We start from the raw sequence: 20,942 nt of genomic DNA on the forward strand, positions 1-20,942 counted from the left end.
ATCTCAGTTCAGACCCAGCTATATGCAAATCAGTCTTTACCCTGTGCCTCATGGGAACAGTTCAGCCCCAACTGCCAAGCTAGGTCTTCCCTGAACCGGAAACAAGCATCCTGAGACCGGAATTCAGTGGCAAAGTGAGCAAAGGACCCACGTCTGGGCATACCCCGCCAACTTGGGTCAAACAAAGTTTATTTATTTATTTTTGGAGTTTTATATAGCGCTGGCTGGATTCAAGGGTATCAGAGCGCTTCACAACATATACAATAATGTGCAGATAGGCGATACAGGTAGTTGGTAAAACAAGGGGATTCTGGCTAGGAGATGAACAAACAATCAAGGGAAGGGGCAAAAGGGGGAGGAGAGTGCAGTTTAAACCAGGCGAGCATCCGAGCGGATTCATTGTTCAATCCGGGTGGCATACCCAGAAAAAAAAAAGAAAAGAAAAAAAATTGTAAAGTTTTCTTGTTCCCAGTCAGTGTCATCAGTCTCCCGTTTAGGGTAAGGGGAGCACCGGCAGGGGTACTTCCTTGTATCTTATCGGATTAGTCTTGAGCGGTCGAGAAAGAGGACTTTGAGTAGCTTCTTGAATTTTGGAAACAAGGGGGTCATTCTTATGTGGGGGGGTAATGGTGTTCCAGATTTTGGGGAGGTTTCCAGCAAATGATTTGGCTGCTGTTTTTTGCTTATGAGTTTTCAGCGGGATGAGTAGCAGAGTGTTGGAGCTCCTGAGGTTTCTGGCCTGGCCGGCCCTTTTGAGTTTGTTGGCCAAGTATTCTGGTTTACCTGTGTGCAGGGCTTTTGTGTGAGGCAGGCTGTTTTGAAGCTGGCTCGCAACTCGATTGGGAGCCATTTGAGTTCTCTGATCGCGGGACAGATGTGTTCAAATTTCCTGGTACCAGTGACCATCCTAGCAGCTGCATTGAAGGTTGTCCTCAGAGGGGTGAGGTGTGATTTTGCTGTTCCAGTCAGGGCTGCAATCCCATAGTCAATTCCGGAGAGCACTAGTGCTTGGGTGGCTTCTTGAAGGTCTTTGGGTGGGAGGAAGGGTTTTATTTTGTAAAGTAATTTTAGGTTGAGAAAGGCGCTTTTAGAGGATCTAGAAATATGTTTTTTCATGTCCAATTTTGGGTCTAGGGTGATCCCTAAAGATTTTACCAAATCTGCCAGGATGAGGTTACAGTTGAGGGTGTCAATGGCTTTGAGCCATTTTTCCATTTGGGGGTTTTCAGCTTTGTTGGAGATGAGGAGTATTTCCGTTTTCTCTTGGTTGAGTTTCAGGTGATTACTTGAGAGCCAATGTTGAACCTCCTTGAGCGTAGCGTTAAGTCTCTGGTTGTCGTCAATGGAGGTGGTTTCTAGATAAAGCTGCGTGTCGTCAGCATATAAGTGAAAGGGGATGTTGGATTTCCTGAGAAGACAGGTAAGGGGTTCAATATAGATGTTGACAATCTGGGGGAGGAGCACTGATCCTTGTGGAACACCCCTGATGACAGGGTGGAGGTCAGACTCGAAGTTTTTAATTTTTATATTTTTTGTGAGCGATTGTGGAGAAAGGAGGAGAACCAGTGGAGGACCGTCTCTTGAAGACCAGCCCTTTCTTGTAGAACCTTGATGAGCAATGTGTGGTCAACTGTATCAAATGCAGCCGATAAGTCTAGGAGGATGAGGAGGCAGCATTGATCCGAGTCCAGTGACTTGAGTAGGTCATCAATGACATTGAGGATTGTGGATTCGGTACTGTAGCCTTTTCTGAAACCCGATTGATGGGGATCTGGGAGATTGATTTTATCCAGGTGTTGGGTCAGCTGTGGGAGTACACATCTTTCCAGGATTTTGGACAAAAAAGGTAGGTTCGATACAGGTCTGAAGTTGTTTAGATCCTCGGTGTCTAGCCCTGGCTTTTTTAGCACAGGCGTGAATTGGCCTACTTTGAGGTAGTCCGGTACGATTCCAGAGCTCAGTGAGCTGTTAATGATCTTGCACCATAGCGGGGCCAGGACAAGCTTCAGGTCTTTGGCCAGGTGCGGGGGTAGCTGATCCAGGGCGTGTGATGAGGGTTTGGCAATGGAGATTCATTTGACTATCTCTGCCTCCTGAATGGGAATGAAGGAGGACCAGTGTTTAGGGGGGGTCAAGGAGGCATTATCCTGAGTTTCAGAAGGTTTGTTCTCAATGGCAGAGATGAGATTTGAGCCAAGTGAGAGATCTATCTTAGCGATTTTGTCATCGAAAAAGCTGGCGAAGTTGTCGCATTGTTCTTTGGATGCCTGTGTTGATGATGTCGTGGGCTTGGAGGTTTGATTCCTGATGATATTGAAAAGCTCCTTGGGTCTTTTTTTGCAGTGTCTAGGGCAGAGCAGAAGAAAGCAGTTTTTTTGTCCTTAATGTGCTCCTTTGTAAGACCTGCGGGCTGCTTAGAGTTGATCTCGGTGGAGGGCGGAGGGATTGTTCCTCCAAATTCTTTCTGTGAGTCTTAGATGTCTTCTTTCTTCATTGATGTCAGTGGTGAACCATGATCTGGAGGGAATGATCCTGGATTTTTTTTCTTTCAAAGGGGTAAGGTGGTCCAGGGTGAGTGTCAAATTTGAGTTATAAAGAGAGGTGAGTTTGGTGGTTGAGAGATGATCAGAGATGTTGGGAAGGAGCGAGCGGATTCCTTCTTCTAGGTCAGCTCGAGGGATCTGGGCTGTGTTCCTGACCCATTTGGGAGGGTCTTGCTTGGGGTGTTGAGTTAGGCCAGCATGGTTGATGTGAAAAAGAACTAAGTGGTGATCCGACCAGTCTATCGGGAGGATGTGATCGATGGAGACTGCATTGCTTTCGGCAATAATTTTGTCGAGGATTGCTCCTCTAAGATGGGTTTCTTCTAGGCAATGCTGTGTCAGATTGTTTTCTAGTAATAGGTTGTTTAAAGTTTGGATGAGCGGGTTGTTTGTTTCATTCCATCTTAGATTAATGTCGCCCAGGATTATGTCGTTGGAGTTACTGAGTGCGCAGTGGGCAATTAAGTCAGAAAGGTGAACCCCGAATTCGGTGGAGTTGCCTGGGGGGTGGTACAAAAGATGGCAACGTCTAGGCCTGTTGTCGTGAGTTTTAATGTTGACTGAGAGACATTCAAAGGAGCTGTACAAGCAGGAGGTAATTTCCGTGATGCAGATGTTGTTCCTGTGGATGATTGCTATACCCCCGTCTCTTTTCCTTTGTAAGTCTTTGTTTATCATTGTGAATCTGGGAGGCACCAGCATGTCTATGCTGGGGTAGGAGAGATTGTTGAGCCAGGTCTCCATGATGAATGCTATGTCTATATCCTGTGAGAGGATGGGTTCTGTTAGTTTGGTTGCATGTTTATGGGCAGATCTGTAGTTAAGGAGCATGCAGTTTATGGGAGGCTCTTCTTTGTTCCTGTTCTCAGAGGATGGGCTCTAGGTAGGGGGGAAAGGTGGGCTGGGGGTCTAGGGTCTCGCACACGGGGATGTTCTCTTCTAAATCCCGTAATTACATGGATCGTGGATTTAGGGGTGGAATTCATAGGGGAGTTCGTAGGATGAGCCACTTTCTGAGAGGAAAGTGAGTTAGTAGCTCTTCTCGGTCTTTCGTATCGATTATCAATTCCCTTTCTGTTGGGCCAGGGTTGGGATCTGGGGGGGCATTGTGCTCGTTGAAGGGTGGTATCTTGTCATGTTTGGGTTGGGTGAGAATCGGTGGTGCAGCGGGTGTCTGGATGGGATTTCGGGTCTTGGCCAGATTGGATAGGGTTTCGTTCAGGCCTTGGGTCAGGATTTTGAGCTGAGTTTCCAAGAGGAAGAGGTGTTGCTTCGTGTTATCCAAGGAGGGAGGAAGAGAATCTGGTGCAACATTCCCCTTGGGGGAGGGGGGATCTTCCACAGGGGGGAGGATGACTGGGGCGGCACGTCCTTTGGGTGAAGGGGGTGAGTCCCTGTTGTGATGGATGTTGAAGGAGGGGTGAGTGTCCCAGTCCTTATGATTAATGTGGGAGGAGTTGCCTGGTTTGCTTATGGGAAGGTTCTTGGGCAGGGAGAATGCTGGCTCCTGCCGGGCGTCAGTTCTCGTGTGGTGTGGGGACGGGGAGGGGCTGAGGGGAGGCTGCGCTTGAGGGAAGTGCTCGACCTTGGATTTGAAGAAGGGGAGGGAGGGGGGTCAGGGGTGGGCGGGTCGACTACCAGAGAGGGTGTGATCGTTGTTCGGAGGTGCAGAGTTGCCGTGGGTGCCTCGGGATGATGAAGGGGATATCGCAGAGGATGAGAGGTGGGTCTGGTGCCTCACCTGTTGTGAGAGGCTCACTGGGAGGAGGGATGGGGTCGATCCAGTTCGAGAGGTGATCATGGTTGCCTTTTTTAATGAGAGGAAGAGGGAGTCGAAGGCCTCAAGGTTAACACTCTTGGCCTGTATTAGGACTGTGCCGTTCGCGTAAATGGTTATGGAGGTATTACCGTTCGTCGTCTGGTTGTTCGGGAGAGAGGTAGTCAGTTTGCGGCTGTGGGATGTAATGGTAGTTTTGGAAATGATGAAATGTGTGTTAAGAATGGTGGTCCAGTTGTCAGGTCTTTCAGTGTGGAAGATTAAGTCCATTTTAATCTGCCCTCTAGAGGAGCAGTGATAAGTGTCTACGAATAGTGTCTCGGGGTGTTGTCTGATCAGTCTATGTTTGAAGTGTTTCTTCGCTTTAGTAGAGAGGTGGGGGGGAAAGTGATTGAAAAGGAGTTCGGTCCATGGGGTATCAGGTAGTTGGGTATTCGCAGGGCGGCTGTCAGGTGCGTGTCTGGTGGTATTTTGACCGTGTTGTGAGGGAGGTGGCTACTCTCCGGTGTGTAATGGGGTGGAATGTTGTGTCGAGAGGAGAGTGCTGTCAGGTCAGGGGGGAGGAGAATGAGGTGTATCACCTCTCGGGATGGAGGTGACGGCGGGCGTGGTTGCGTGCGGGGAAGGGCTTCACTGGGGGGGTAGGTGGCAGACTGATCTCTTAGTACTGGGTCTGTATCGATGGGGGTAATCACTATAGTTGATAGTACCTCTGTCTAGCTGTATTAGTGGATCGGAGGATAGGATCCAGGGTGGGGGATGTGAGAGCGCGCGTCAGGGAGGGGCTTACGCTACCCTAAGGGACCTGGCCTGCATTGGAGGGGCAGTGAATCAAGCCTTTCTAGTACCCGGGCCTTGTTTTGGCCCCCAGTAAACTGATAGGAGCTGCTGACCCTGCCTGCACTGACCTTTGAATTCTTGTTGTGGTTTGCTGGAGAATCGTGGGTGTCGGAGGACTTTTTGGGGCCTTGTCGTTGGTCGCTTTCTGAGTTGGTTTTGGAATTCGCAGTCATTCCATGGTCGGGCATCAGGGACTCTTGACGTGATCTCTTCTCGGGCTCCGCTTCTGTCTCAGGGTAGCCTGGTCCTTCAAGGGTCTCTGGTGACTCGTTTCATTTCGTATGTGAGGCCTCCCGTGTCTGGGATCTTCAAGTGGTCCTGTTTCTGGTTAATTCCCTTGGTGAATTGTGAGATTGGCTGCCATTGTCTGCTATTGTCTAGTCAGGCATCAGGGGCTACACTTGTGTAGAGTTCTGGGGCACTGCTCCCGCCTCTAGCCGGGTTCTCTAGCGTCGCAGGTCTCAAGTGAAACCTCGAGGTGCTTTCTTGGAGATCCAGTAGTAACAGATTATTTTGATGCCTTATGACGAGCTGCTGTCGATTCTGGCTGCCATTTTTAGATCAGGCAGCAGGGCCTGAACTCTGTGACTGCTTTTGTGAGATTGATCATGAAAGCATTCTCAGTATTAATGAAGAAGACTAAAATACTTTGCGCACACAATTACTGTGACATGTATCACACAAAGCAAGCGTGGGAAGTTAGAGCATCACTGAACTGTGTGCACGCACCGGCCGTTTTCAGTCTTAGTTCATGCAGCCATTGCAGGGTCAGGCATCTGGGGGCTCCTGCCGCGTTGTTTTCCATGGCTCTGCTGTCGTCTTGAGGGGGCCCAGATTCCCCTAGGGTCGTCGCTGAACCACTTCACTTCATTGGGGAAGGCTCTGGTTGTTAAAAGACCTTTCGTGGTCCCGGGGCTCTGCTGTCATTTTGAGGTGGCCCAGACTCCCCTAGGGTCGCCGCTGACCCCCTTCACTTCATTGGGGAAGGCTCTGGTTGAAATGAGACCTCCCATGATCCTACTGCTGGCTGGGACTTTCTATATGTCCGTGACTGGCGGCCATTGCAGGGTCAGGCATCTGGGGGCTCCTGCCGCTTTGTTTTCCGGGGCTCTGCTGTTGTCTCGCGGCGGCCCAGCCTCCCCTAGGGTCACTGACCGACTTCACCTCAAAAAGGAAGGCTCCGGCTGTTAAGGTACCTCCCGTGATCCATGGGCTGGCTGGGACTGTCTATATTGCGGCCATTACCCAGTCAGGCGACGCGGTTCAGTTGGGCAACTCAGTGTCTCGCCTCGGGAATCTTGACGATCGGGTTTCCCGCGTTACACCGGACATACGTCGAGGTCTCTTTCTTTAGCCTCGGTTGCTTTGGGGGTTCCGAGGATCCCTTTGAATGGTTTTGGTCCAGGAGCACAGATCGCACTATAGCAGGGTCTCTCTCGTCGCTGGATCCTCGTCTTGGATCTGTGTCTTCGAATAAGTTCAGCACGGTGAGTGAAAATCAGCACTTTTCTTCCGTGCGGGGGGAGGGCTGCAAATACGGACTTGGTGAAGTGAGCTAAAGAATAATGATGGATTCGACCCAGATCTGTGACTGGGCGTGAGTGTCTGAAAAGTTTCAGCGCTCTGTCCATCATCTCCTTGGGTTTGCTTTGCTCACCCTAAGTTGGCAGGTTATGCCCAGACATGGGTCCTTTGCTCACTTTGCCACTGGATTCAAGCTAGCCTAGCTGATGAGGGGATGTTACCCCAAAACTGCTTGCTTGTTTCCAGTCCAGGGAAGACCTGCCTTGGCAGTTCGGGCTGGTCTGTTCCCAGAAGGAACAGGGTTCAGACTGATTTGCATATCGTTGGGTCTGAACTGGGGTTGCGAAATGAGGTAAAGTACGATGATAGGTTCAACCCAGATCTGTGACTGAGGGTGAGCGTCTGAAAAGTTTCAGCGCTCCGTCCATCGTCTCATTGTGTTTGCTCCCCTCCACTGACCAGCACTTTCACTGAGGCAAAGACCTGTTGGAGTTAGAATATTATTTTGCCCTCCACCTCTGACGAGCACTTTCCCTGAGGCAAACTGCTTTTGGAGTTTGTAAAATAATTTTGCCCACCCCAGCACTGACCAATACATTCTCTGAGGCAAACACCTGTTGGAGTGTGAATAGTAATTATGCTCCCCTCCACTGACTAGCACTTTCCCTGAGGCAAACACCAGTTGAGTTAGAATATTTTTTTTGCCCTCCTCCACTGACAAGCACGGCGGCACTATTTTCAGGGCGGCGGCCGCGCGGCACTGATGGCCCATGGCGGCGGCCTTTATTATTTACTTGTGGACACTGTGTCCACAAATAAATTATAAAGGTCGCCACCATGGGCCATAAGTGCCGCGCGGCCGTCGCGTATGTGCGTAGGTCCCAGAACCATCAATCTTGTAGCGCGCGCGAAAGCGCTACCATTGATGGCTCTGGGAATCATTTTTGGCCATCCCCCCCCCCCCGTGCAGAAAACACTGCAGTGACGTGCGCGTGCGCCACCACCATGCGCTCCCGAGTCTGGTGAGTGCAGGTAGTGGTGGTGGCTCTTGCGTCACACTATTGTTTCTGTGAGCCACTTTTTGATATCGCTAGCACGCGCTTGGTGATGTCCTTATCACTAGTGCTGTCGGCACATGGTTTCCAAGGTGGTAAACGGAACACCAGCCTCTGGGTCATCACAGCCTCTTCCGTTGACGTGAGGCGCAGCTGCGTCGATCTGTGTTAGTGCTTCCGACAGGTGACAAGCCATTTTATCTGATACTTTTTCTGGAAAACTATTTAGAATCCATCGTCCCTTATGTGTGCATTTTTACATACGAGTGTGTCCATTTTAATATGTATATTTTAAGAACCAAACAGGAGTTGGAGGTGTAGAATGCCGTTCTCTTAAATGATTTACCTACAGTGATGGGAAGTAATGGCCTGGGAGTCGTCTGATGTGCTGCCGAGCACTCACGCATATTGGGTTATCAATTGCAGTTTTCCTTTTCTCTGCACCACTTCTGAATTTGCCTTCGGATTTATTTTGTATTCAGTTAGTGTATCAGAGGGTGGAAGTTGAGACCTAAGCAGCATTGATGACTGTAATGCCCTGCCTGACATGGACATTTTGCAATTAGGATAAATAACTTTGGTTCTCTTTCAGCTGAGCTATTCCCTTAGGTGGTACTTGTCTAGAAGGTTTAAGTGCCAATGTTCCCTATAGAAGTGCTCCTAATTTTCAGTAACCAAGCTCTGATGTATTTAACAAACTATGAGCTGCAAAACCATCAAAAGAAGAAAAAAATGCCAACAAGGATAAAATGCTTGAGATTGCGTTCATTCGCGACGCCATGGATTGATTGTTCTGCACTTGTCTGTGCGTCAGGGTCTGATACTAATTGAGGAGTTTAATGTCCAGCATTTAAAAACAACATGCATCGTTTTATTTGGCAGTGACTTTCTTTTAAACATGTTTGGTTTTTGGCTATTGTGTACGTAAACTTAAAACTGTTTGTGGAGAAAATGCATGTTTATTGTACTTTCGTTTTGATGAGATAGTTGTGTTTCAAGAAGCACAAAAATGACTTGCTTTTGCACGTGTTCGCATGGATTTTCACAGCGGCCCCTCTTTTATGAAGAGGGAAAATATGAGCCCTTATGTTTCAAGGACTAAATAAATGTTCTCTGAGTTGAGGTGCCTAATTTAAAAAAAAAATCTTTTGAGCCTCTCTTTGTTGATCAAAAACTGGCTTCAGCTGCGTGCACACTGGGCAAACAGGGACAAATGTCTGTGAAGCACGAAGTGGCAATAGAAAGTAATATCTCTTTGAGACTTACTGTTGTTTACTGGCACCTCCAGAGAAGGCAAAGCTTTGAACTGACCATGAATTAGAGAAGTAAAAATTAGTTACCACAAATTGTATTGTCAATGATAAAGTCACTGGGCAATCATGGCTCAGTATCCTCCCAAAGTAAGTCAGCTCAGAAGGTTCCGCACTTCCTTCATGTGTACAGATGTGCAAGATACATGTTTAGCATCTTTTATAAGGACACTGGTATTGTCATGACTCTTTGGTGTGTTCTCTTGGGTTCCTCCCAGCACATGCCGTCATGGCTCTTATAACCAATGAACAGGCAGCGGAAAGGTGGGTCTTGGGATTGAAATAGTTTTTCACTTTTCCAAATGTATACATCAAACGTGTCCTGTAAGTGAGGTAGGTAAGATGGTTGAAAAAGATCAGGTTATGGAACATCTGGTTACTTGTGGAAAGTGGTTGTATTTGTCAAAGTCTGTTTTTGATGTTAGACATCACCTGTGCATCACTTACATTTGGAATGGTGTATACCTAATTGATGCTGTGTGGCAGACAAATTGGAAGTACATAAAATCATAAATTATTTTGTTCAAATTAAAACCAGTCAGAACGTTTAATAATAATCATATACAGCCCGAGTCAAACATGAACTAGTTAGCGATAAAATGCACACGTTTCTAAACGAGATATGAAAAGAATTAGCTGAAAAGATATGAAAAACCAAAGGAGACTTTTGCTCAAACCAGTCTTTTTGGCCGAGGGTGCACACATATGCGCACAGGCATCCATTATTTGCTTTAGTAGCCGGTCCTCAGTGGCATTGGGGAGATAAGCCAAATGTGTGAAAATTTTAAAAACAGCAGCTCTCTCAATTAAAAGACAACAGCACCCCTTTGGGAGTAAAGACAGACTAGGCTATCGCTAGGACCAGTATAACAAGTTCTTTCCCAACCATCCTGAGAGCTTTAATTGGTTTTAATGTTTATACCATCAATTGTATAGCTTTCTTTTACAGTGGTGCTGTAAGATGCACTTTGAATCCCTGTCTGTCCTTCCCTTTTTATCGAGGTACGCTACTTGCAATCATTTTTAGTAGCTAAATATTAAAGATTTGACTTTGATATAAAACACAATTATGCAAGGAACAAACTTGATTGTAGAAGTACAAATATTGTGAAAACAGTGCATTTTTCATTTCACAACTTAAAAAACAGAAACCTGGGAGTGTCCATCCTATGCAGCACTATCACTCAAAAAGTTTCCAAACTGTTGGTAGGCAACCTATCGGCTAAACGTTTGGTCAGTGACCAGCAGTGCCACCACGTGCACATGAGGTCTCTGTATATATAGGCAATAGCTGTAGCTACACTGGATCGATTATGAGTAGCAATTCTCTCAGCATGCACAATATGTACATGGTGTACTGTCAAATGTGCACAGTATGTAGGAAGGCCTCTATTGTATACACATTGGACACCCTTTACATATAAGCAGGATGTATCTCTCAGACATATCAAAAGTGCATAGCCTCTTGCATACGCACGGCATATAGACCTGCCCACAGTGCCTATAATCAAGTTGGGCCTCTGCTAAAGTACCCAACTTCTCCAAATCATTAAACCACTAAGGACCTTATTCTGAGTTCCCCATTACCTCTGCAGGGAGATAACAGGGATGGAATTTACAATCCAGACCGGTATCTCCCCTGAGTTTTCCCCTTGGAATGGAAAATAACATGCAAACTCAGTAATAACAGATCCAATTCTGCAAGTTTTTCTCCGCCTTAAAAGGAAAAAAAACGGTCCACATCTGCAGACTATTTCTATAATGTCCTGCGCACTAGTGTGCATTGCAAAACAAGTGCTGCACTTAGGGTGCAGACAGTTTTATAATGTCCTGGGCGCTAGCACACATTTCAAAACTGGTTCTGCACTTAGAGCAGACAATTTCAGTCCTGTGCTAGTGAGAAGCACCAGAAATGGATGGACACACACATAGCAAGGGGTCACAACCCAGGCTAGAAGGTACTGAATGTGGTGATGAGGAATAAGGTTATAAGTACATGGTAATGGGATGGAATAATGGAGTATGTCTAACGTTATGACGTAAAGCATGCCAAGAATGTCAGAACACAAAAGCAGTGTGTGATTTCTCGAAGCCACTAGGCCTTGTGTGAAATGAACTTCTATACATCAATAACAAGCTGGAGGTTTTTAGCGCGATAGAGCCAAGCGACACGGTTGACTTCATTGGGGGCTCCAGAGCAAATACTTCCTTTTTTCCGCAGCCCCCCTCTCCTTCCCGCTATCGGCCATGGGCGGCAATCTGAAGGATAGCCCTGGGCGCCAGAAGCTCTAGCTACGCCACTGTGTTGCAAAAACCCATTGTAATATGTTTTGGAAGATTTTCTGTTAAATGTAAACTTATATGAGTTTAAAAAGTCACTTACCCCCCGATATGGGCATGGCGGAAATAGCCTTGATCCCCAAACCTGGGAAGGACCCCGACTTGTGTGCTTCTTATCGCCCCATCGCCCTCCTTAACACTGATCTTAAGATTTACACTAAGATCCTGGCCAAGCGGCTGGATCCACATATGCCGGACCTGGTGAACCCGGACCAGGTGGGTTTTATACGAGACCGCCAGGGGGCCGATAATGTTCGCAGGTTGGCACACTTGGTAGGAAAGGTACACCATTGGAAAATCCCGGCCTGCCTCCTCTCGCTAGACGCGGAAAAGGCCTTCGACCGGGTCGACTGGACCTTCCTGAGGGCGGTCCTCGAGAAACTGGGCCTTGGTCCTATCATGATCTCCAGGTGCATGGCCCCTTACATTGGACCACAGGCTAGAATCCGGGTCAACGGCCAACTGACACCACCGCTCTCGATCCACAGGGGTACGAGGCAGGGATGCCCGCTCTCGCCGCTCCTGTTCGCCCTGGCGGTCGAGCCGCTGGCGGAGTTGATTAGGCGTACCCCTGACATCCATGGCATCCCCCACGGGGGGCGTGCTAACAAAGTAGCGCTGTTTGCGGACGACCTGATCCTTACTCTCACGAACCCTCGAGTCTCGCTCCCAGCGGTACACGACGCCCTCACACTGTTCGAGCGGGCGTCTGGCCTTAAAATCAACCACACCAAATCTTGGGCGCTTAACCTCACCATCCCCGAGGAGGAGGTCTGCCTGCTGAGGGAGGACACGCCTTACCGTTGGGCGGATGACCACATCAAATATCTGGGTCTGGACCTCACTCCTCGCCTCGACTCGTGGTCCTCAAAAAACTGGGCTGCTTGCCGAAAGGATGTCCTGGCGGACCTGCGGAAATGGAAACCCTTGATGGTCTCCTGGTTAGGGTGGCTCAACGCGGTCAAGATGTCGATCCTCCCCCGCATTCTATATGTCTTCCAGTGCCTCCCCACCCCGATACCGACCCACTGCATCAAGACCCTCCAACGCGACCTCACGTCTTTCATATGGGGAGGCAAACGACCCCGGTTCTCACAAAAAGTCCTCATGGAGCCGAGGGACAGGGGCGGCCTAGCCTGCCCGAATCTTCTCCACTACTACTGGGCGGCGCATCTCCGGTTCGTGATAGAATGGGGTGCACGCGAAAGCGACAAGCACTGGTTCCACATGGACCGAATGGTTACGGGGCGCACCATATGGGACCTGCCCTGGTTGCCGCGGGTGGCGCGCTCCAGAAGTGCGTACATGGCGGTCCCCACGAGGACGGTTCTTGAAGTATGGGACAGAGTGGCAGTGTCCAAAGGGCTGACCACGTTCCCCTCTCCGCATACCCCCATTGCCGGCAATCCGCACTTTCCTCCTGCTGCTCAGACCCGGGCGTTCGAGAGCTGGACTCTAGGAGACTGCAGAGTCGCAGGGGATCTTTTTCTTTGTGGGTGGCCTAAATCGTGGCTGGACTGCAAAGAGGAGTTCAACCTCCCCTCGACTGCTAGCTTGCAGTACGCTCAGCTGCGCCACTGGACCTCGGGAGATGGCATGTATCAGGCCGCCTCCAGGGCGCACACCCCATTTGAAAAGTTGGCACGCTCCCTCGGGGGACTGAAACGACTCGTCTCCCAAATCTACAACATCTTGCAGCATCCCACCACTCCGCCTGCGCATCCCTACCAAAGGCAGTGGCAGACGGCAACTGGCGCTGAGATCACGCCATCTCAGTGGTCTAGGCTCTGGAACGACATCCCCAAATCCTACCGCAGCATCCCGCAGAGGGAAAATGCATACAAGATGTTAACACAATGGTACTACACCCCCCTGCGTCTAAGCAAAATGTTCCCTGCCTCCTCACCGCTGTGCTGGAGATGCGGCACTGCGACTGGCGATTTCGTACACATCTGGTGGTCGTGTCCTACCCTGGCTGTCTTTTGGAAGGAGGTCCTCAGTCACATTAAGGAGGTGTTGGGCTTTCCCCTCCCTGAGGAGGTTTGCACACTATTGCTGGGTATACGACCCCCCACACTTAAAGCACTCACGCGCAGCGACTGGATCCTCACCCTCCACATGCTAGGCGCTGCCAAACAACTCATTGCACTATATTGGAAACGGACTGAGGCACCGCCGATAGCTTCCTGGTTTGTGCGCCTCTGGCAGGTCCTGACCATGGAGCTGCTCACGGCACGGATACAATCAAGGGGGGTGCGATTCAAGGCAGTGTGGGAACCTCTCGTGCGTCACCTGTGCTCCATAAGCTATGCCCGCCACATGCCTCCCAGGCTTCGCGCTTTGCAATTGTTCGAAGATGCCCTCATCCCCGCCGACCCCAGTAGACTAGGCTCATAGTCACTTCCCCGTCTTCTGCCTCTTGTGGGAGACCGCAGATACACCTCCCTGACCCCCCTCCACCTCACCCCTGCTTTTCCTCTTCCGACTTTCTCTTTTTCCTTGTCTTGCCACTCTGGCTTTCGCCCCCCTTTTGGGGCAGTTTGGCCCCGGTTGGGCCTTTGTTAATGTGACACCGCTGCTCTCCTTTCAATACGCGCCTCCCCCATACTAAGGCACACTGCCAGCACATGGCCACCTCTTGCTTTCTACTCCCTTAGGCCACGCGGCCGGCCCCTTGGGGGTTGTAGGCAAGGCGCTGTGTTTAAGAATTCCACCCCACGTGGCTACCTACTCCTATTATTGATTTCTATCTGCGCGGCCGGCCCCGATGAGGGGTTGTAGGCTTACCGCTGTGTTCACAATAAAAACAGATTTGAAGAAAAAGTCACTTACTTCCAAAAGAAAAAAATGACTTTCCTGTTGGGGCAATTTTTCAAAATCTGTGAACGAGTTAGAAATGTTTTTTTAGGTATATCATTTAATTCATTGTATTAAGAAGCTGTTTCATTTACACTGTACACTTACTTTGGTCAATAGATGGCAACTGCATGTAGTCACCATGGAAGTTAGTGTACCACTGAGCACAAAATGGTGGTCGGCTGCATTTATACGTTTTGTTTAGGTAAATGACAATTTAAAAGAAAATATGTTTTGAAAACGATTTTTCAGCGTGATTTAGAAGTTGACAGAATCTGTATTTATTATGTGCTATGTCTAAAGTTGATAAATATGTTCCGTTTTAGAATGACAGCCATTTTGAGTAGATGGCTGGTCGGCTTGTGTAATGGAAATAGTTGAAGGACACCTGTTTTGTTTGCTTGAATGACTCATACTTAGATTCGTACTTACAAGCTGCTTTTGTCACTGACTAGTGTTTTTCTTTGTAGGAATGTGTTGAAATCACTGTATGGACTTTTTATTTTTAATATTGTTTGAGTTTTCAAGAAACATGTTCAAAATGTTACACAGGCACTCAAACTATTACGTGAGTATTAAAATCAGTACCCGGGTATTTTTTTAAGGTTTTTTAATTGTATTGCTTTTTTGAAAAAAATAATATGCAAGTAATAAAATTAACACCTGCACGTTAGTATACTCCCCTACCATAAACCCCTATTTCCCTTGCATCCCGTGCCAGTGGATTGGTTACAAATTAAAACAAAAAAAGTTTTCACTTATCCATAATAGTAAATGTAATATCTATTGCAATGGTATGCGTTGTAATAGTATGCTTTGTGAATTCAGGAGTTGTGCTAGTTATTTATATATAACCCTATTATCATGTGTTGTAATGGTTTGCGTTGTAAAAACAAGCGTTTTAATGGTAGTCGTGTTGTAAAAATTGCGTTGTAAAGATAGGCGTGGTAATGGTATGCGTTGTAATGTCATATATTCCATTTCCTTAAGCACGAAGAAACTAGGCACTGGTTCCCCAGTTCAAAAGTCGGAAGCCCTGGCCGTAATGCCACATTCTCTCCCACCTTTGTAATATAAGGTGCTTTTTGCCACGCTTCAGAAACATACAATATCATTGATGTATAAGACACTGGTTGATCAAATTAGATACATTGCAAAGATTGAAGGGAAGGTGGGAATAAATTGTGGGGAGGATTAGATGAGACCGACTGGGAAAAAGCAAGAATGTTTCCTAGCGAGGTTGCCATTCATTCGAGATTTAGGTTGGTACAATTCAAAAATCTGCATTGTATATATCATATGTGGGTCCACCTGTTTTGATGTGGCAGATATAGAAGGTTATATGTTTGACTTGACGTGGCCAGCAGGGGTCATTTCTCCAAACCCTGGGAACTATTGGACCATTTTGTAATGAATTAGTGAACAGTTTAGCCACAGTGGTGGGCGAGTCACTGGATATTGATACAAGATTATCCCTGTTGGGATATGGAAAGGTTAGCCACCACCTGGAATACGCTAGTCTTTTTATTGCCCGAGTGTGGGTAACGTATCGCCCCTAGGCATGAACTCCTGGAGCAGTAATTGTTACTTGTGTATGTGTATTATGGGTGAAAAAGCTATTTGTGCAGGGGGTGCCCAAAAAACCTCAAAAAGGTCTGGGATATATTTAGGAATCATTATGGTCTTATATGAATCTCGAGTAGGGAATGTTTCATAATTTATATTTTAAGGCTGATGTGTCACTCAGATATCTGTACCAAAGAAAGCAAGGTAAATGTGTTTTCGCTGGCCGATATGTGGTGTAGCCTCTATGACTCCTTCATTATTTATCACCAACAGTGCTGATGAGGCGCTAATCAGTGATTTTAGTGCCAGAAAGGCTGGGAAGACTGAACTTCAGGGCTTCTTTGAAGCTACTAGTTATTCTGGACCACTTGGAGATGGGCAGGGTGTATTGGCAAACCAAGGTAGAGTGAATTTACGTAGGCAAGTCAAAAGTAAATTTTTGTGTCCTATTAGTAATAGGAAGGGATGGGAGGAAGGCTATGTCTGAGTAGGTAGATTTGATTTGAACAGAATTTATAGAGCGCAACAAATGCCCATGGGCATCAAGGTGCTATAGACTCAGTAGTCCGATTCAGCCAAGAAGCAGATCAATAGAGTTGCAAAATTGCTGAAAAATCTCCCTATAAGGTGACCAGCCAGGTCTTAAGTCTTGTCTGAAGGGAGAATGCAGTTTGATGAAACTCAGATGGGGAAGAAGCGAGTTTCACAGTCTTGCTGTCATGACCAAGAAAGCTCTGCCTCCCCATCTCGTTCGCCGGACTCTAGGCGGTATAACCAGACAGAGGGGAGCTGAGCAAAGATTTCTTACAGGGATGTACCAGTGAAACAGCACCTTGATTCCACCCTGAAAGGCCTGATAAAGGGCCCTGTGTACTAAGCAGAGGGCTTTGCACATGATGAACGTTTTTTATAGGGAACCAGTGCAGATCAAATAGTCCCTTGGACAACAACTGCTATTTAGGAATGTCCAAGGTAAGCCTCGCCAATGTGTTCTGCACTAATTGCAGTTTCACTTGGGTGCTGTTATTAGTAACTAAATAAAGTGCATTACAATAGTCTGTTCTTGACATAACCAACACCAGAGCATCTTATTTATGTGCCGAGAGGGGGATAAAAGGAAATAATGTATTAAGCATTTTGATAAGCCAGAAAGAAGTTGAGGTGGTACGGTTGGCCTGCCCATCGAATGAGAGCTCACTGTCCAGGATCCCCCCAGATTCTTAGCCTTCTCAGTAGGAGCAGGTAAGTTGTTCCAAATGGAGACTTGAATTCCAAAGAACAATACTTCAGTCTTCGCCCCATTGAGCTTCAAGTAGTTTCTTTCCATCCATCCGGCTACTGCTGGCTGTCATACAATGGTTAAAGTCAGCTGCAGCCACTGCCATATCCTTAGAGCAGTGCTCACTCACCATTGGTCAGATATTTGTGCTAAAGGCAATTTTCGTTTGATCACTGACTCCTAGGCTTTTAACCTTGGGGCTGTGAGAGGAGTGACTAAACAGTGTATTATGAGAAGCTGCGCTTTATTCCTCATGTATCCAGAAATTCAAGACATCATGACAACATGCAATATGACTGGGAATACTGATTTGGTCTTCCTTGTATGCTTGAAACAAACTTGATGGTTCTCGTATGCCAGGCATCTGTGTTCTTCAGGGTTGAAATAGAATGCAATTCCTGGCCACTAGCACGAGTTTGTGTCACCTGGGTGACATTTCTGTCGTAAACTTCTAAGGTAAGTTTTCTGTAGAACCCAAGTTATCCCCAGTCCCTATCTTTAGCTGCAGTTTTTATTTGTCTGTGTGTGAAGTATCTAGATGGAAAATACACAACGGTTTTTTCTCATGAGTTTTATCCATGATAATACAGCATTCAGTTTGTGGCACAACCCATGCTACTACTAGTTTCATAAGACCATAACATACCAGCAACTGAGATGTTAGGATTTTGTCCTTAGTGACTTTATATTCCCTTTGACCCTCAATAAGTCACACCTGAGGAATACAGAATTATGTAGAGGATCCAGTTCAGACTAACCTACCACATAAGACTGTGACAATTCTCTGGGTTTCCTAGAGATGTTACCATTGCAGACTTTGGTAAAGCACCAATCATGATATCAAATCACACTGACTCACCAGATTGAGAAAGGAGGTAGTGCGGATGTCAAGACTTTTATCACCTTCTGTCCGGCAGCGTTTTCTGATCCAGTGACGACGACGGTGTGTGTGATAGGTTTTCTCTGCAGCATTCCAGGATTTAGGGCTCACAGATGGAGTGGGGCTAACACCATACTGCCACCCTGAAAAGTAATCAGCAACAGAGAGATAGTAAAGGTTACTGACTGTAGTGACTTCCTTACTGGTAGTCCTGAGCTTGCCCTTCATCCAAACTTAAGCGGAATGGCGAGCCACAGGGTGAACCACTGGACATAGTTTGAACAGCCTGAGTTACATGCTTTAGGTATTTTAATACTTTCTCCACTTCTGTACCTAAAGTTATAGTCAGAAAGAGAGGAATGGTAGGCAAGTTGACAAGAGTTAGAGGACTATAGCATACCATGATAAAAGTAACTATGAAAAGCAAGTTGTACTTACAGTTATGTTCTGTTCTGCTTTTCTTCAGAAGCATGGGAAGATTAAAAGCAACAATTTTTCAAGTGGGAGAGCAGGCAATATTCATTCTCCCTAACGTTCAAATATTTAAGTTCTCTAACATAATTAATTTGACAGCAGTGAGAGTCAGAGCAAAAGAAAAAGTTACTCATCTTCAGTAACAATTTTTGGAGTGGAGACAAACGGCCTTATTTTGGGCTTGGTGAGCAGTCTGCTAAAGTGGGAGATTGTTTTTCTGAACAAAAAGTAAATGCAACAATGTGCAGGGAGGTTATTCCTGTATGTTGGGGACATTTAAAATGTTCCCTGCCTCTTTTCACCAAGCCCCACTTGGCAGATCGACACAGGCAGGGAAAAACAGTGGCCCAGCAGTCCAGTGGAAGATAAGACCACTGGGTCAAAGGTCTCTACTGGGGCAGTCAGTGGATGGTCCCCTGATGACAACTTAGCAGTTTAGCAGTTTCCTAAAATCTGAAAAGAGCAGGCAAACAGCAGGTTTGGTGAGCAAGAGTGCATCCAGTTTACGGCGATCCTCCACTCCGCCAAACCCTGCTATTGGCCGTATTTTTCCCATAGGCTCCTCACTCTAACATGTATCCTTCCAGGCTTTAGACTGGTTTGGAAATCTTTTTCCCAGCAGTTTATTTCAAGTGTAGCCAGGTTGCATCATGCAGCTTCAGCCCTGACACCTCCTCTGGACATGCAGATACCAAAGTATATTAGGCTATACATGACGTGCTGGTGCCAGTTCCGGGTATTTTGTCAAAGCCACAAAGGGCCTGCCAAGTTAGAGTATCTTATGAACTGTAGTTTATTGCTTACCTATAACAATATGAGATTGACCCTGCTCCACCCTAATTTAGACCCCATAACAGTCCGAAGCCAGACTGCTAATGGTTCAAAAGCTAGGGCAAATAATATAGCATAGAGAGAACTCCCCTGGCACGTGCCCCTCCCAATGTGCAGAAAGAAGAGGGCCAAGAAGACATTCACTCTAACCCATGCCACTTGCATCTGTATAAATATGTTTGATAATTTAATTTGTATTGCTCCAACACCTGAAATAGGACCCGTTAAAGGTTTCAAAGGCTTTCTCAAATTTGATAAAGACAATGGCCACTGACCCTGAGATCGTGTGCTCATTCCATGGCACATCATTTGCTCTCCTCAATGTGTGGCTCCAAATCTCTTTGGCGATAAAGCCATTTTGGATCATGGGGACCATTAACATGATGACTTTTGTTACCCGATAAAGCAGGGCTTGGTAATGATTTTTGTTTCAAGGGATATAGGCCAGTATGACTGCACCTATCCAATGGACACCAGATTTCAAGACAATTACAAGGGTTGCTTCCCGCAGATTGGTAGCAACTGCACTGCATGACCTGCTTCCCCTCCACCTCTAATAGAGGGGGCAGCGTGAGGGAAGAGAGCCTCTTCCATGGTATTTTTTCCACTGCATAAATGCTTCAGGGCCTTGGATAACTCCTTTAGCCTCAGGGAATGTCTTGTACCTTTTGTGCATTCAATGGCAGACAGGAGGTGAGCAAGTTTTCTGTCATCTCCTCCTGCTCCATCTGGTCAGTCAGCTGACTCACTGAATTAAGCTTCTTCTGATAATAATCTGCAGATATTTTGAAGTATAGATGCCAGATCTACAATCTTAACCCCTTTCATCAATATATATTTCTGGCACTACATAATATTTCCCTTCAGGGGTGCCAGCCAGTGGAGAAATTCCCCATTGTGTCCATCCATTCATAAAGACGGTTTTGCAAAACTAGCCAGGTCACCTATGCCACATCTAATGCTAACTGCCTAAAGGCTTGACGGGTGACTTCTATGCAGCATAGCAAGTCGCCATCTTAGAGGTGGTGTATTCTCTTTCGAGTTGCAGTAATGCAGAAGTTACTTACCTTCGGTAAAGATATAGCTGTAAGAAACAGTAGTTAGTGTTAGATTCCTTACCTTAGAATATCCCCAGGCGTCAAACTGGATCTGGAAAGTTTTGCGTAGTAGTACCCCTGCGCGTCGATAGGCGTCGACTGTGGCTCTGCGTCCGTCGTCGGCGTCGTGGTCGCCGGGATGACGTCATCGGAGTACTTAGACGCCGCCCTCGCACGCTGACGTCAATTCTTGTACATAGCTTTCTGCGCCAGGAACGCAGAGCCATGCCAGAGACCGACACTGGTGCCATAAAACTAGGGCCCTCAAAGGGAAATACCTTAACCCTAGATATTGGTCCGCAGAACGGGGAGGATGGGTGGGGCGGTAAGGAATCTAACACTAACTACTGTTTCTTATAGATATATCGTTACCAAAGGTAAGTAATTTGTGCATCTGAAAGAAACAGGTTAGTGTTAGATTCCTTACCTTAGAATAGATACATCAGCAATACCAACCCAGGTGGTGGGCCTTGTAGGAGAGTAGGGTCTGCTTCCTATGGTCACCCCCACTTTTTGCTTTGCTTTACTGGTTTTCGACTTAGATGTGGCTGTGGGCCTGCTAATCAGACC

At 47.0% G+C, this 20,942-nt stretch overlaps 1 protein-coding gene across 3 annotated transcripts in view; it reads right to left on the reverse strand.

Annotated features, from left to right (window-relative positions):
* The window catches only part of LOC144792107 (myoferlin-like), a 3,514,236-nt gene that overhangs the window by 2,718,183 nt on the left and 775,111 nt on the right, over window positions 1–20,942 (reverse strand). For all 3 annotated transcript variants that reach the window (XM_078666976.1, XM_078666975.1, XM_078666977.1), the window contains exon 7: window positions 17,950–18,113. In XM_078666976.1, the coding sequence (XP_078523102.1) occupies window positions 17,950–18,113 (164 nt within the window). The remainder of the gene's footprint in view (window positions 1–17,949; window positions 18,114–20,942) is intronic.

Source organism: Lissotriton helveticus, chromosome 11 (assembly GCF_964261635.1).
Source record: "Lissotriton helveticus chromosome 11, aLisHel1.1, whole genome shotgun sequence".
NCBI lineage: Eukaryota > Metazoa > Chordata > Amphibia > Caudata > Salamandridae > Lissotriton > Lissotriton helveticus.